Raw genomic sequence first — 17255 nt, forward strand, 5'->3', positions numbered from 1 at the left:
AAAGGTTACATTTGGCACAGACTATCTGAAGCAGAGGGGAGTCTGAAATGCTCATGTCTTCATGCTCACACTATGTGCGCGCTCCTCTCTGCCGAGGGGAGTGGTGCTGGTGCCATATGTCATCTTAGCAAAGCCCACGGGCCTGTTCATGCCTGGAATGTTCCGCGAGCTCCAGGAACACACCGTGTCGCTGAGGTGCCTCCTCATGCGGACGGGTGTTGTGGTGCTGCAAGGCGAGGAGGTGGTGCTGTGGAGGACATACTCTTCAGCTTTCCTGTTACCCCACAGAGGTAGCTGAGTAGATGAGGGCATGGTGACAAGCAATCCGCGCCATAAATACGGCGCGCAGTTGCTGCGTTGGGCGCTTAGGCCTGGACTCTCAACCTTTATCCTTGGGGACACGCACAAAAGCGGCTGTTTCGGAGCGAGGCCCCACACGGATCGGTGGGCCCTGGCAAGGGCATCAACACAGCTCCTTCACCACTGGCTTTGCTTTGGGCAGATCTTTGCTTTCTGGTTTTCTGCCTGCTTGTGGATTTCCTGACTTGCGGCCCAGGTGGTGGATGTGTGTCCTGGAGCACCTGCCTCTCCGGGCAGCATCACACGGGGTACGTGGAACAGGACTGAGGTGTTAACACGGAGCCTTCGTGAGGAGCCACCAGAGCTAAAACGTTGCGCTTTGAGCCTTCCCTCACCCTCAGTGGAACAGGCTTTCCCTTGACAGCTCAGTCCTGACCTCCAGCAAGTCAGTGCCCCACATACCATGGAATCAAAGACAGCTGCTCGTTGGTATTGACTGCAAGGAGGGAAAAATGTGCATTTCCTTCTAAAATTGACCTCTCCTTCCTCAGGCCACTGGGAGGAGGCCCCAGCTAGTGCCACGCTTTTAAGCACAGGACAAGTATGAAATGCCATCAAAGCTCGTGTCTGTAGCTAAGCACGTGCTTAGAGGTATTCATTTGGTTCGACCTGAAATTGGGCCTCAGATGTGAGTCCCTCTGAGGCACAACCTGAAGTCTTTGCCTTTACCATCAGGTATCCAAGGGCCTTATCCAATAGATGTTGACAAGGTTGACTTCCATTCTCAGAGCTTAATCTCACTGGGTTATGTGCTTGTGCAGTATGTTGTTGATTTTCTTTTTCTTTTTTTTTTTTAAATCAACAGCAAAAATACTGATGATAACAAAAAGTTGCATGGCAAGGCACCTGAAATAATAGACTTGCAATAACTCTTGCTTCCTAGGTTGAATTTTTCCATGCAGTATCTACGCACATCTTCTCACTGTTGCAACGTGAGATCTAAAGTGCTCTGGGTCTTGAGTTTTGCTGAAGTTCCTCACTGCAAAATGCATTAGAAGAATCGCTTGTTAAATTGTATCGCAGGTTGGGCTTCTGCAGTGCAGGGTGTCAGTGTGTTCTGGCTATGTTACTGTCCTGCGGTTAAAAACACTAAAAAGTTCAAGATTTCTTCACAGCCAAGGTGTGAAAAGTAATTAGACTGTATCTCTGGGTGCTTTGTATAAGCAATTATCTGTGAATATATAAAGGCTCTATTTTTCTCAACAAACAGGCAACATTGTTATAATTATTTAAAATGAAAAATAAAGTCACTGCCTCAGACACAGAGATTGGGCGGATAACTTTATTAGTTCCTAGTCTGAGGTCTGCAGTGCAGATGCTAATCTAATCTCAAGAATGCATTAAATAAAGCACAAAGTACGGGAAAAGAGAGCTCCGTTTACTCGGCAAGGCTGGTGCCATGCAGGAGTTTGGCTTTTCTGCTTAGGGCCAGCTCTTTCCGACTTTCAGCCTCAACTCTCGCTGTCAAAGAGGACTTGGGAAAAGGCGTGTTGGTTGCTCACCTCTTGTAGACTTTGTGATTCCACTAGAACACATTTCCATCTAATCAGCATGCCAAGGTTTGAGGAATTCCACAAAAGCTCATAATTGGTTTTGTTCCTGTTTGCATTTCTGAGTTTTTAAACTTTCTTCAAGGTCCCTGCTTTGTTTAATAGATTGGATGTGCAAGCAGGCATTTGTTGCATGAAAGGCAGCATGAGGCAAGGCCTGCATGTCCTAAGGCCTGCGTGGCAGGAGCTAGTTGCAGTAATCCAGGTGATACTGGCTTGTCCGCCTCCAGAGCAGAAATGTGTGCCTGGGTCCTGCGCAGATGATGTAGGAATAATCCGATGTGCCACAATATCATGGATTTCATGGAGTTAAAGTCAGCACGTATGTTCTGATAGTGTGCATCTGAGAAAGGACGAATATTGGCAGCTCCTCTGAAATGCAGTCTGGCCAGTAATTGGTAATTTTTTTTTTCCAGGTTTTAGTCCTTTCATCTGTTTGCTTGCTAGGGTGGGAATAATGACTCCAAATTACTGCTGGAGATAATGCACTCCTGTAGAAGGCTGGTGTTGCACGTGTCTGTGGGCCCTGGGGGTGGCCGCGGTGGAGCAGTGGCCTGCGCAGGTGCTCGCTTTACACCTCTAGGTGACCATAACTCTTTCAAGACGTGTTACAAACGTATAATTTGACAAATGTGCTTGTGCCTTCCATCTCTGTCCTGCCACCATCAGAGCAAAGTCAGCCTGGCAATCTAAATTCAGCCTTCCCCAAGCGATGCTTATAGGGGAAGTTAATAAGATGCTATTTGGTGATACCCACCAGTGGATCAGTATTAACGTTTCCATTTGCATTTGAAGCTGATTTTCGAAGAATTTCTCTTAATTTGCTAGGAAGATACCTTTCAAGTTAGCAATTAAACTGTAATTTGGTCACTGAGGTGTTTACGTGGATTAATAGATCTCTCTCTTCAGTGTATGCTCCCGAGTTTGAAATAATAGCTATCCTGTGTGGTAGCATGACCCCACTTGAGTTCCACACACACACGCACAAAATCAAATTCCATCACATTTTAATGCAAATTTTACCTTTGCAAATGATGGCCTGAAAAGAATGAGTTTCCATGGTAACCCTAGGGAACACATAACCTGTTTATCATAACTTCTCCATGAAGCAAGACAGGGGGTGGGGAATGTGCTTTGATGTCAGCTGTATTTTTCTGTAGACAGCATTCGGCTGGCGCTTGTATAGAGAATTACCTGAATGCTCCCGTACTGTCCTAAATAAACTTTTTTTCCCTCCTTACAAATAGCAGTAGTCATACAAAATGGCATAGGAGGGACGACATAGCATAGGCAGTGTTCAAAACCATTACCCAGCCTTTCAGCTCCTGTCTCTAGTTTGGCAACCAGGACAACTTTTTGAAAGACCAGTCACAAATTAATGCTTACACGGGATCTGTGCCATCTCTTGCTCTCACCTTGGCTTTCCCTCCATGCTTTATGTTTGGTCCTCAGGTATCTCTGCTGCCTTTCAAAGGCACTTTAAGCTTTTTCCTTACTCCTCCTTCCACTTGATCACCGAGAGCAGTTTGAAAAAGCGCCTGGAAGTGTCTCTGAGCTGCTACACAGCAGAGCTATCAGAGGAACGGGTGTATTGATTACGCTTCCCATGCAGGGCTGGCTTTCAGAGCTGAGGTGGTGGCTCCTGGAGCTGCCGTGAGCCAGGGCCAAGCGCGATGGCTGCGAGCGTCCACGCGGTTGTGTTTTTCCTGCATTTGCAGGAGCTCCTGGCCGAGGGGACGTGCGCCTGCAACATTTTTTTAAGGTCATTAGGAGTAAGGAGCAGATGCTGAGGGTTTTTCAGATTGCCACTTTGAAGCGCCATTTAGGAGTCCAGTGACAGGACTGGCCCTATAGGCAGTGAATTTGGGGACTGGAGCACAGAGGAGCCATTGCCCACAGTTACCCATCTGGCATCCATCTGGTACCGGCAAACAACAGACAGCACCAGCTCCACCAACTGCTGAATTGGTATCAGCAAGCAAAGAAGGTCGCCACCCAGCAGCAGTTGCAAGCAGGAGAAACAATGTCTGCAACATTTCCAGACTGGGATCCGAAGATCCGGAGGAACCTGATGCCGTAGCATATGGAAAGCAATTCCTCTCCCTAAGCCTGCTTATGCTGATGTTGTTTGCTCAGTATTAATCCAGGTTTGGGATTTTTCTTTTTTTTTTTTTGTTAACCATATTGAATTTGCAGTGTGGAGAGCTTTTGTCGTAATGCCATTGAGAGAGCGCCGCTCTTTAGTGGCTTCTATGTTTAACAGGATTAAGGTGGATTTAATACCCTGCGCTACAGATGAACCATTCAAATTCGAAGAATACCGCTCCAGAGCAGTGTCACACCACAATAGGAGGAGTTGAGGTTAACTTTTAACTCCGTGACGATTTACTCTGTGCTGTTTCCCTTTGATGTGAGCTATTCTTGGGGAGCGCTGTGGCGGGGGGTTCTTTCCCAGTTTTATTGCCATCTCCCTCTTCTTGCCTTTGTTCCCTTTTCCCCATCTTCCCCCTTTTCTTCTCTTGAAGCTGTGTACCGGCTTCCACAGCAGCTAAGTGTTTAGAGTGTAATAATACAACAGTGAGAGATTTACTGCCTCCAGGCGCTACCCCTTCTCTTTTTGAGGACCTCCAGCAAGGCCTGATTTTATAGACAATGAAAGGCTCCTGCTCCCCCGGGAAGCCGCCTGCCTGCAGGAAGCTTTTCACTGTCTATTTCCACTCCTTGCTCTGCAATTTAGTTCCGTGCCCTGCTATTTCCCCCTTCCCTCCCTCTTCGCTCCCCCTGCACACACGCAGACCGTACCCGCCGCGTCTGCCTTCGGCTCCAGCGCCAGCCACAGAGAGGGAGCTGGCGAATTAGCATTACCTTCATGTAGAGCGGTAAAAGCCTCAAAAACGCGCCAAGCAGGTGGGTTTGCCGGCCCCGTTGCAAGTGGAAGTATCGATCTGATCCCCGTTTGCTTTCCAGGTTCTGCCACTGTCATCTCATTTTCCCTAAAAAGGGCACAAGCTCGCGTCTGGGCTGCAGCATGGCCATTACCCCTTGGCATGGGTGCCAAGAGCTCTGCTGACTTAGCTGGAGGAAGATGCTGAAAGCCCCTGGCTTGGAGAGAAAATTCAATTCAATTTGCTTCGTGCAGTGCCTCTCATGAAGTATTTCAAAATGCCTTATATTAGGAGATAACATAATGAGCAAATGCTTTAGAGAACTGGGTATTCAGATAGCAAGACAAAATGATACACAACAATGAACCGGAGTAAAAGAAAAGACGACTGTCATTTAAAAGCAGTAATCATCTGGATAAGTAGTCTTGTAAACTAATTACAGTGAGAAGAGAGGCAAAGAATGAAGGGCTGGGAGGAACGGGAAGCAGCTTCGCTGCAGACGGAGGCTAAGGCAGGGGCTGGTTTCGTCTGAGAGGGGGGAAGCAGCGATGTGCGCTCTCCTAGTCCAACCAGGAGCTTGTGCACGGTCCGTGTACGGACCCATGTGTTACCACATCGCAGATGTACCTCGGTGACAAGTTAAATCACTGTCTGTAGTAGTTGGGAAGAGATTAATTGCCTTGGCTTGGTTCAGTGGTAGAGCAATTGAAAAGCCCCCTCGGAGCTGGGAAGGATCAATGCTGATGTGCGCCGAGGGCTTCTCTTCTCCTCTGGACTTTCTTTCAAGTTTTGGTCTCGCCTCACAGGCCTCTGATCTGCACCCTGAGAATAGGTTTGCAAGTGAGGTGTCACAAATCTGGTGCTCATTAAAGACAATTAAGAGGTAGAATTAACCAAAACATATTAGACGGCTAATGGAAAAAGAAGCCACCCACCGAGAAGGACACAGGCCAGGAAATGATCTCATTTTGCACGGTCGCAGGAAGCCCACGGTGCTGCAGCCCGGCGAGCGGGGCATCGCCGAGCGGGATGTCTGCAATATCGTCCTCGAGGGGCTGTGTGAGAATGCTTGGCAGTTTTGGCTTCACCTCCATCTTTGCTATTTTCTTCTCTCCTTGGTGTTGCGAGATACAGCAAATGCTGAGCTTGTTTTCTACTGAGCTAAGGCAATTGCCATGTTTTTAAACTGTTATAGGAACAGCCTGTTTCCCTTTTAAAGTTCCCATCTGTGTTTGTATTTCTCTCAGTCTATTGCCTTTATAGGGAATTTTTCCTCATTCTCTAAATCTCTAAACCACTAGTTTCACCTCCTTGAGCAAGAGGTAGAGCATTACTGAGGAGGAAAAGTAAATGCTGAGATAATCAGGGCCGCTTAATTCCAGCTCGGAGCGCTGCGGCCTCCGGAGCTCCCGGTGTTTGTTGCACGGCGAGGAGGGACAGGGACAGTGTGAACACAGATAGAGGCAGCAGCACTAAGCCCCGCTCTTCAGCTCCCTTCTTCCCCTCCAACAGATGCGGTGGAGAGACGAGGAATGTTTTGAGTCATCCAAATACTCCCCAGCAAAACCGAGACTGGCTGTAACTTCGGAGCGTGTGCCGCTTTTTCTCCAGGGAAGAGCAGGGACAGTTTGATTACTATCTCCTTTTTCCTTTAGACAAGGATGTTTTTCTTACCCAAGGGAAATGCATTCTAGCAGCATGAACATAACTATTAATCAACACTTAAGCAATAATCAGTGAATGAAAAATGATGACCAGAAGCTGAAAATGCACTTGCATTTTTGGCGCCTTCCCTTTGAGATCGTGCCCTTGCATTTTAACACGAACAATTCTTATGAAATTAGTGTATAAATTGATATGTTCCGAAAGGCAGAGATTTAAAAATCCAGCTTTTCACACTTAGGTTTTTTTTTCCTTCCCTAGCAGCCTTGAATGATACATTAAGATTCACATAAGTTATGTTACAAAGCCACCTCCAAATGTCTTGTGTCCTGAAAGTCCCCAAGACAGAGCCAGTTGCCTCCCAGGGGGTGACTCGGGAGCCCCGGAGCAGAGTTCACGGTGAGGAGCGCGCCGGGCGCGAGGGCGACCGCTGCATGCACGGCTCCGAGAGGTTCTTCATGGGCGTTTTCACCGAAAAAGGAGACACAGCCAGGGAGAGATGCAGGTGTATGTCAGCTTTGGGAATTCCTCCAAGAGAAATCAAATGCTATTGAAATTAAAACAAACCACCATCATATGTGCTTAGCAGACTTCCCTGAACGAGGGCCAAGGGAGGTGGCAGCGCCCAGCAGAAACAAGGGCTCTGCCAGGACGCCCGCGGTACCTTCCTCGCATAGGTGGCTTTTGGCAGTGTTAGTCGCAGCGCTGACGGCGTCGAGGGGGTGCTGGAACGAGCTCAAAACGCGGCAGGGAAGTCTAATGGGAGCCTGGGATGTGTAGCCACGGGCGCGTGCGTAAGGCAAGGCAGGCTGGACGTTTTGTGCGACGGGGAAGGCCTGGGAGGTCCCTGAGGCCGTGCCTGGGGCTCTGGGCTGGCACCTGCTTGCGGGGTCGCCGTCCCGCACTGCTCACCCCGCACTGGCTGCTAGCAAGAAAGTGCAGGAGTCGCCAGGTGAGGCAGAACTTCCAAGGCGTCAGAAAGGGCTTTAAGGACGTGGAGCTACTACCCCACACAATGTCTGTAAAGAGGAAATGGGGCAGGAATACAAGGTCTGTCCGCCCCGGCGACGTTGGGGAGGTTTTCTCTCCTTCCTTCTCCATTTGAACTGCCCTGTGTGTAAGTCGAACAGGTAACGGGGCTCTTAAAAGTGCTTTCCCGCCAGTGATGGTGGTTCTGTGCAAGCAGCGTTGTCTGGGTTTGCGTTTGCAGCGCCTGAGCCCGGCAAGCACCGCGAGGAGCAGCAGAGCGAAGCACCAAGGTGCTGTCTTGCATCCACACAATGGTGGAGCGGTGCTGACGGGCTCGTGTAACATTAGCCCCTTCTTTGAGGACTGCTTCTGTCATTAAAATCAATGCAACTTAATTAAAGCAAATTATAGATAGATACATCTATAAATAAGATATTAAAGTGCGCCGCTGAATATGATAATTGCTGCATATTTAGCAATCAGCGTGTGTGTTCTGCTTTTGCCAGGAGGGATTTCTTTCAGTGGAATCAATGGAGCTTTATTAAAAACCATCCAAATTAGAGGGAGAAATGATGAGTGTTATAATAACGCAAAATCACTGTTTCAATTTTCATTGCAAAACCAGGAAAGCAAAATACATCCCTCTTTATGTATGTAAGGAAAACATCAGGAAAATTCTTTTGAATCACGGACACTGCTAGAATTTTTAATTTTTACCTTTTGATGAAAAACACACAAAAAAGATAGATGGAGGAAAATGTAACGTCTGGGGAAATGCTGAGGGTCTTGAAGGGTGGGATAATTAGGATATCAGAACAGCAAGCAATTAACAGCAAGCAACACCTTCGACCAACCTCATTCATTTCAGGGGGAACATCCAGTTCAGTGCTTTATAGGAACCCCGTTTTAAGCACTGACGTGTGTGTTAGTGAATCAGGTGGTCCCCTTAAATGCCCTTTGCAGCCTCCGGAGCCGGGCACGCCGCTAAAAATGCCAAAACATCAAATGGGTGAGTTGGAAGTTTCACCTGTGCCTGAAACGGTGCGACGAGGGTGGGGAGCGGAGCGGCTCTTGCCACATGCGGGTTTTCTCCAGTTTTCCCTTAATTGAAAACAAAAACCAACTGTGTCTCAGCAGAGGGGAGACCTGGGGGTTAGAGGGCAAATTCCACTCTCGCACGGCGCTTTTTGGCATGCCGGATCGCAGCCCATGTGATTAGAAACGCTCGCAGACAAAAGAGGAGCTTTGAGAGGAGAGGTCAAACAGCATCTGAATCAAGTCCTTTAACAGATGATCACAAGACTAGTGAAAAATGTCCTCAGCGCCGCAGCGGGCCCGTGTGCCACGTGTGTGCGCAGGCTTCCAGGCGGAAGGCAGCTCCGCGTGGGAATTTCAAAGCCCTCGGGTGCTGGCGGAGCACATGCCGGCACCCTGCCCGTATCCTGTCTTTTCGTGCGCCTCACTCGTGTGAAACACAGCTTTTTAGGGGGAAAAAGCAGTGATTTGAGCGACTTCCCTGAACGCACGCAGTGGCAAAGCTCAGCGGGGAGTCGCGGCTGGCTCGTGTTCGCAGCCTCGTGCGGGTGCCCTGCATGGCGAGGGGAGCCCCGCGCGCTCGAGGCCGACGCGCCGCTCGCGTCGCGGCCGCCCTGATGGAGTCACCGCGCGGCCGCTCGTGTGGCGGCAGCGCCGGCGCCTTGGTGTGCGCTGCCGCCCTGACAGTAATTGAAATGTTCGGAGGGGCCTTAGCGCTCAGGGAGGGCGAAAACCCGGGGTAAGGAAGAAAAGAAGGAAATCAATGGCAAGGGCAGAGGACATGTTTAGTATAAAAGTGAATTAAGAAACGTTAATCAAATTTTTAAAGGGATTGATCTCTGCAGAGCTGGGCAAAGCTTTGCAGTGACAGCTCGGAATGAAACCGGGGCCGCATACGGCAGGAGAGGAGACGAGGCCCTCAGCACCGCTCTGCGTCCGTCAGGGCGCAGCTTGGCCCCGTGTGCTCTCCCGGGCGGATTTCAGGGCGACTTCAGGATGAAGTAAAACCTTTTTGTGCTTGCAAAGAAATGGTCTCTGGTGGCCCCGGTGTTTTCCTGGTGGCAAATCCTAGGCTATTTCAAGGCACCTGCCTGCGGATACATCCTACTCGTGCCTTGTAATTTCTGTGCCAACGTTTTGCTGATTGGAGACACTTGTTCTCTGGTTTGATCTACGTGTGCGTGTTCACAACACTTACTTTTTTTCTGGGAAGTTTTCTTAGGGAGAAGTTGGCAGGTTGGAGATTTGTTGCTGGCTGGTCGTTTCCTCGTGGTGGAAGCTGCATGGGGGTACCCCGCGGTCACCGGAGTCGCCAGGGACATGGTTTGCGTTCACACCTGCAAAACTTCCTTCTCTCTCCCTGTTTTCTCTTTCTCGTCCCACTTAGCTGCTCTTTCGGGTTTGTTGTTGTTTTTAATAAAGCCAGCATTTCCTTGCCTCAATTTAAGCGCGCTACTCTTAATTGCGCTGATGGGATGATGGCTGTTTCTGTGGCTCTCTCTCTCCCGTCGTTTTTGCATATTCATGTCTTGCTTGTTAGTTATTTGAGACTGCGGCAGACTAGGAGGTGATCTCTACGTAGCGACAGCTTTTTTTGAAGTTGATGCAGTTAATTTAAACCCTAGAAATAGGGGTGCCTGTTTCCAACGCTCCTTGCTGGGGTGCATTACCATACCCAGCACACGATCACGATATGCGATGGAGAGCGCGCGGAGCCAGCGCGGCCCCCTCTGCCTCGGCTCTTCCGGAGCATAAATAACTTGAACGAGAGAAGGGGTTTCCATTTTAGCAACTTCACCAGCATCGTATCTTATTTCGGGAACCATTTTGCTCTTAGCTCGGGGATATAACATCTCTGCTGCCGCGTGGACAGATGGAGAAGCGAAATGAGGAGAGAGGGCTGAGTTTTTAATTAAAGACGCGGAGCCAGAGCTCGCTTTTGGAGCCGTTTTGTGTAGGGTGCGGAGACTTAGCAGCGAGATGGAACCAAATTAGTAAAATTGTCTCCAGCACCAAGGTGTTTCTATGGTAACTGTCTCTCAAATCATATATACAAACAGAAATGGCAGGGGGTACCTCGTTCTATTTGGTCTGTAAGGAGCCATCGGAAAAGGGATAGTTTCAGGCCATAAAAAGGCCTCGCAGTGTAAAGATATCCATTTTTTTTATTTATTTTCCGGTGGTGGTCTAAGTTTGGGGGTGCCTACTAAACAGGAGCGCAGCACGGAGCCGGTCCCGCTTGCCTGCTGCGGCTCTGGAGAGGCGGGAAGGACTCGCCGTGGTCCTCGCCGGGGCTGGGCAGGGCACCGCAGCGCCCGGTGCCTCCTCTCGCTCGTTAACATCTCCCCAGGGCACCTCGTTCAGAGCCCCTCGCGTGCCAGGCGGGCAGGCAGCCTCTGGCACGGCCTTGGTGCTGAGCAAACCCAGCCGTACATCCGCTTTGCTCTCCCTCCAGTGAAACAGCAGGAGCCGGGCGGCTGCTCCCTCAACCTGCTCAATTAGGGGAAATTACCAAGGTGCCCAAATTAGCAGTGTGCGCGCAGCCAAAGTGGCTCTGACTCGCAGCCTAAGTGACTGTCCCTATAAATCCTCTCCGTGTGTCACTTTTACTGGTGGAAAAGTGAATGAATGATCGATTTAGCCTACTGCCCTCTTCTTGAAATGTATGGCAATTATTGTGATTTTTCTTTTCCTGGTCCAAAGTGAGGCACTGCTAAAGTAAGGGTCATTTCAAATCAGAGGTGGTTATTTTCTAGAGACCATCAGTCCCGTAAGAGCTGCCTCTATTTTGCTTCAGAGCGAGGAGAGTTAGCAAAAGGTCTTTGCTAAGTTATGACTTCACTTAGGAGTATCTTGGGTGCCTATTGAAATAACCCCAGCGTGGCAAGGTGCATAATGGTATTTGTCTGGAATAATTTCTAAACTTTGCCTAGTAGCTGCAAGCGGGAATGGCTCTATCTGCATTGAGCTTGACTTATGTAATTGTAGAGAGAGGCTACAAAAAAACGCTTTGTACAGGTAGATAAAGCTTGCTACACCTGAGTGCACAACCTTTCCCATTGTAGTGGCTTTTAAATGGCTTTGGTGCCAATAACGTCTTGTGCATAAGCTGCAGGAGTGACAGAAGTGTGTGCGAACCTGTAGGACGTGGAAAACGTGTTGATTTTTGTTTGTTTTTCTCATTTTGTAATCAGGCATTTGCAGAAAGCTTTATGTGATTTATTCTTTTCTTTCTAATGAATTGTTAAAAATGTTTGAAAAGGCATTAAATCTTCCCCTCTGCCATTAATCTGTAAAAGGGGAAGGGGATTTTAAATGGCCTCTTAGTATATTGCTTTATAAAACTGCTGATTGCAGCAGCACCGGAATAGGAATACATACTAATGTAGGAAACACTGAATGCAGCCAGAGCCTCCTGCATTTATGGAGGAAAAGACTAATAGCTCCATTTTAACAAGGCTCTTAACACTTTGGGCCATCAGCAGGCATTGAGTGAGTGAAACTGGGAGAGCTCCTGCGCGTTAAAAGCTCTGGAGCCCAGCGCCGCGTGCCCCACTCGGGGCCTTCTCGCGAGGATTTCGCTCTCCGGCTGAGCCCGGTTGCCTTCTTGCCACGAACACCAGTGGCGAGCTGGCACTTGGAGTGACATTTCAGGGTTTGCATGGGGAAAGGACGCTCAGCCTGCTCGTAATCACGTCTTATACCGGCGCCAAGTGCCCAAAGGGAAGAAAAAGAGCCAGCTTGATACTAACCCGCCAGGCTTCATGGGAATACTTGTGCTGCAGGAACCGGGAAGCTCCGGTGGACCCAGTTAGGTCAGCCCTGGGCAGCAGTGCATTAGAGGGGGGCCCTAAGGTTATGAGGGGGCTTTGCAGCTTCTTTGAGCCCTTGCCTTCCTCGGGGTGGTTTCGGCACGTTGCAGCATCGCGCGTGCCCTGCTCATGGTGCCGAGGTGCGCTGGTAGTAGCCAGGGTGCCTACCTGATCTCCATCTCCTAATCGCTCTCCTCTCCACAGGTGCCTGGAAAAGGTCCGGACGGGAGCTCCTACAACCTCCACGTGGAAGGGCTGGAAAGGCAGTACGCGTCCCTGCCCAGGTACGGTGCCGAGCCCCGCGCGCGCTCCCTCTGCCACGCTTAGGGACCGCAGCCTGCAGCTGCTGCCTGGCTCCAAAGCAAGAGGAAATAGCGCCGTTTTGTCACCTTTTTGCTGATTTAATGCTCTCTTTATAACTTTATTAATAATTAGGACGTTGATTATAAAAAAAAGTGTCCCTCACTGCACATGTCAGCAAAAGTCGTGATCCACAGGGAGGGAACGTGGCATTAAGGAAACTGCCTCTGCAGGAGTTATAGCAGGTCATGTCAGGGCGTAACGGTGACCGACTTTACGCTGATCAGATCCTCACTGGCAGCGAGCGTGTCCCGCTGCGCAGAGGCTCTGCTGCGGCTCCTGCAGTCCCACTGCTGCTGCACAGACCGTCCGACCGGCAGGGCTGGTCCGCGCCACGCTCAGAGCAGTGCGGAAACGGGAGCGAATCCTCGGAGGAGATTTTTAATTTTTAATCCTAATCAACTCGATGAAGAATAATTCCAATCTGAAGCCAGCGGGGCGTGACAAAAAGGGAGCGTTTCCAAGATATCAGCGCGTTTGGGTGGGAGGTCTAATAGCAGAAAGGGAGATTTAGGAAGCCAGAGAGAAGTGCGAGAGAGCACGCGAGGAGACTGTGCCGGCACACAGCGGTGGGGAGAAAACCAAACCAAAATACCCTTCTGAGAGTCAGCGGGCTGGAAAGGACCTCCAAGAGGTCACTCAGTCCCCTCACTGCACCTACCTCATCAGTTCCTATATAAAAATAGAGCAGGAAAAGTTACTTACAATCAGAGAGATTTTCAGTTATAAAATACCAATGGCATTTTAGGAAATCATTGAGGGTACATTATGCCCTTTCTTTTTGCTGCTTCTTTTTCTTTTTTATTTTCCACTGAGCTATTTATACCTGAAGCTGTTAGTGTAAAGAGAGAATTCTTGAGAAATATGCAACACGCTGTCCAACTCCAGTGAAAATCTGAAGAATATCTTACCTTTGTAATCAATATAGAGCTGGCTTACAAAAACCAGTGTTGGACGTTGGCAGGCATTTTTAGTGCATGTGGTTTCTTAACCAAAGGATGTTTCTATAGTTTAGTTACTGCCTTCAAATGACATTTGTGTCAGCCATCATTCTGAAAATCTCTCCTATGAAGTAGGAGACTCGTGTCTTCTATCGTGTTTCTAGCAATGGTTTTGCAGGCTAGTAGTGTGTAGTTTAATTATACATAGTTTTTTTTATCTATTTTAAATTTCATTTTTATTGAGTACCTACTTCCTTGTGAATTACAAGAATAAATTAGCAATTGGCGCCCAGTGTAACTCTCTGCAGCAATTTCTGCATTTCTCTATCATGTCTCCTTTTATTCATCTTCCCTCCAAGCTAATCAGCCTTCTTTTTTCCAGGTGTTTTAAGATGGAAATTTTCCCCTGAAATTACTTTGATTGCCCATATCAGAATTCCCTTTTTTGCTGCTCTAGCCTGTTTGAGCTAGGATGACCCGGACGCAGCATATTCCCTGGATTTACGCAGCCAAGCGCTCTGTGTACTCCTCCTTTCCCATTTTTTATTAAACTCTTGTCCTGCTTGCCCCGTTCCCCCAGCATACTGCTCACCACTTCTTTTCAAAGCAGCTCTGTCTGAATGAGATGCCGAATTTGGCCACGTTCTTGCAAAACCTCCGTTTAACTTGCTTGGAAGCGTCGCCCTGGGGTCCTGCAAGAGGTGCGAGCGCTCTGCGGGCTGCACCGGGAGGCTCGGGACGCTATTCCCACGGCGGGTCAGCCCTTGGAGCCGCGTGCGGAGCGCGTCGCGCACCCTCGGGCCACGGTGCTCCTCGTGCATGGAGCCCCGCTGGAGGGGACACACGAGCACGTTGTCCTACCCCACGTTTTGTAAGTTTTGCAGTTTCACCTTACTGCAGTAATTAAGCCCTGGCAGGCACAAATGACGAGATTGCTCCAGTGATGTCTAAATCCAAAGGAAAGGGGATGCAGTCTCACTGCCAGCCGCTAATGGCAATGAGTGATTTCTTTGTTCACGTGGCCGAGTGCCCAGAAGTGCAGAGGAATCCAGGTAAGAACAACCATTTGCCAACCTATTTTCCATGGCGGAGCCATGAACACTGCTATAATGGGCAGCAGTAAAAAAGAAAGCTCAGGAGGAGGCGACAGGCGTGTGCCCTGCCGGGAGGTGCTGCAGGCTGGCGGCCCCTCGAAGCCCCTCTCTGCTCCCCAGCTTCTTGCAGGCGTTCCTGGTGTCCTGTCTTTGCGTTTCCTGACCTCCTGTCGTGCACGTGGGCCTGGCCAGAGAGGAGAAGAGCTTTGGTTTCCCTTCCCACCCGGTGCAGCCAGCAGTACACCGGCCTCCCTGGGCTCACGCAGGCCTCCTCTGCCTTGGATGGGTGCAGGATCTTCGCCTGGGTACGGCTGCACTTTTAATTCAGAGCTGGAAATAGGAGGCAGCTCTCTTGGAGCAGGGCTTGGTGTGCGACTGGCTTAACAAGCAGCCAGCTGAGTTGCACACTTGAATTTCTAGCTAAAATAAGGCTGTTTTGGGGGCCTTCTTCAGCAGTGTCAGCAGAGGCCCCGTGGCTCTCCACGGTGCGGGACGGGAGCCGCTGCTGCAGCAGGAGGCTGCAGGGAGCAGCCAGGAACTCGCACAACAAGGCTCTCTGCACAGCGCGGCTCTCCGGAGCGCGGCTTCCCTCGCTCCGAACGGAGCGGCTTGTTGCCCTGCGGCTATGGCTAAGTAGTGCTGAATAGTATTATTAAGTGATGTTAAATCCTCCCACTTAGGAAGAGAATGGCTTGATTCTTACACTGCCCAGGCGTCTCTTTGGGGAAAATGAGCCTGGCAAGGCTGTGGGAGCCAGGAAAATGTTTGTGTTATTCCTTTTTTTAAAAAAGAAAAAAAAAATTCAAAATTAACATTCTCCTTATGTAATCCAAAATATTTTCCTGATGAAACCAAGGAACAGTTAGGAAGCTGGAGCCGCTCTGTTGATAGTTTTGTTTTTGAGCTGGCTTTTAGGGAAGACTGCTTTAACGTACATGAGAATCTTGCCAAAGGCAGCGCTGGTTGGAGCAGTGTCCTGTCGGGAAGACGCACCCCGTGCTGTGGCCTTGGGAGAAAAAGGGCTGGGACCAGAGGCAGAGACTAAGCAGGCACTGGGGCAGGATTCAGCTCAACATCGTGAGTGTAGGTCAGAAAACTGAGCCCTCTTCCTGGTAAGAAATGCTGATTCCAAAGGAAAGTTGCTATTCCAGACTTCCTCTGGAATCTCATGCTACTGAAAACCAGGCGTTTTGGTCAAGGAAAGGGGTGGGGCTGCAAAGGCACTTAAGAGCCTGAGGAAATAACCGCTGGCACTGAAAACCAAGCTCAGGCTGCGGGACGAGTCCAGCTGTGTTTCCGTGTCCGCGCGGAGCTGCTGAGCAGACTGGGAATGGGTCTGCAGGAATGCGCGTGGCGAACGCACCGGGCACGGCAAGCTGGAGCCTGGCGCCCGCTCCGCTGCCAGGCACCAGGCCCAAGAGGTCCATTCTGACCGCCCAGTCTGAGCCCTCCAACACCCTCTGTGTTTCTGCATCAAAGCAAAGCTCAATCTGAACCCATAGCATTAATTTATAAATGCATTTACCAAAGCATCTAACCCAGAGTTAAGATTTCAGATAGTGGAGAATGCATGACATTGTTAAGAAGTTACTTATTTCATTTTTTTAAAAAAAAAAGATCCTGCCTATTTTTTTTTTGTCTGAAGTTGTCCAATTTCCGTTTCCAAATACTGAGGATTTTTTCTGCTAGGTTTTAAGAACTAAGCAGTCTGCAAAATCCCTCCCCCTCAGTACTTTTGGGCAGCAATCACTTATGACCTCCCTTTCAATAAACTAAACAGACTGAGCACTTAAATCCTTCCTCACAAAGGACAGCACTGACTCAAGGGACAGGGGTCCCCGTGCCATCAATGTGTGAGGTGGCCTCTGCAGCTGAGTCCAAAACATTTCCAACTGCTCGGATCAAAAGCAAAGTTTCCGAAACACCTATGTCAGGAAGAGATAAGGATCCTCAAAGAGAAGGAATGGATTACATAGCAAGTTTCATTAGCTTTTTTTTTTTTTTCCCTGCAGTTGAAGCTGCTTGCCTTTATTTTGCTAATCAAGTTTATATCAAAAGGCAGGATTTCTGCAATTTAATTGAATCCCAAAGACGTCATCAGAAAGTGGCTTGACAAAAATCACAAGAAAAAGTTAATTATATATTAAATAAAAGTCATCGTTCAGCATTATCTAGCAGAATCTGAAATTAATATACTGGCATTACTTAACTATGTATATAGTATATCCCACTGGTTAACAAAAAGAAATTGCAATTTTAGTGCAGAGACTATAATTAGCTGCAAATCAACATGTCAGAGCAGTCCCGACCTATGGGAATCGACTACCCAGAGAGCACAGATGAAAAAGCAAGGTTGAAATCAGTTATTTAAATCAAGATTCCCTGCTTATGGATTTAAATCACAATTAATTTTTGCTTTAAATCACTTTGATTTAGCGTGATCCATCCCACATTGCCATAGCCTGGGGGTGCAGGTGCACAACGGAGCCCAAAACAGGCTCTTCTGCAAAACTTTGGTGTGTAGTAAGAGCTGCTGCAACCAGAGAGCCTCCAGAATAGCGTCATCGTCGGGCTGCACACAAATACT

General features: G+C 48.9%; 1 protein-coding gene across 2 annotated transcripts in view; it reads left to right on the forward strand.

Annotated features, from left to right (window-relative positions):
- PARD3B (par-3 family cell polarity regulator beta) overlaps positions 1-17255 on the forward strand; it is a 354457-nt gene that overhangs the window by 319675 nt on the left and 17527 nt on the right. For both annotated transcript variants that reach the window (XM_088523731.1, XM_010213086.2), the window contains one exon: positions 12478-12557. In XM_088523731.1, coding sequence (XP_088379857.1) covers positions 12478-12557 — 80 coding nt within the window. The remainder of the gene's footprint in view (positions 1-12477; positions 12558-17255) is intronic.

Source organism: Tinamus guttatus, unplaced genomic scaffold, assembly GCF_059628265.1.
Source record: "Tinamus guttatus ecotype Peru unplaced genomic scaffold, ASM5962826v1 Tinamus_guttatus_pri_ptg000197l, whole genome shotgun sequence".
Classification (NCBI taxonomy): Eukaryota; Metazoa; Chordata; class Aves; order Tinamiformes; family Tinamidae; genus Tinamus; species Tinamus guttatus.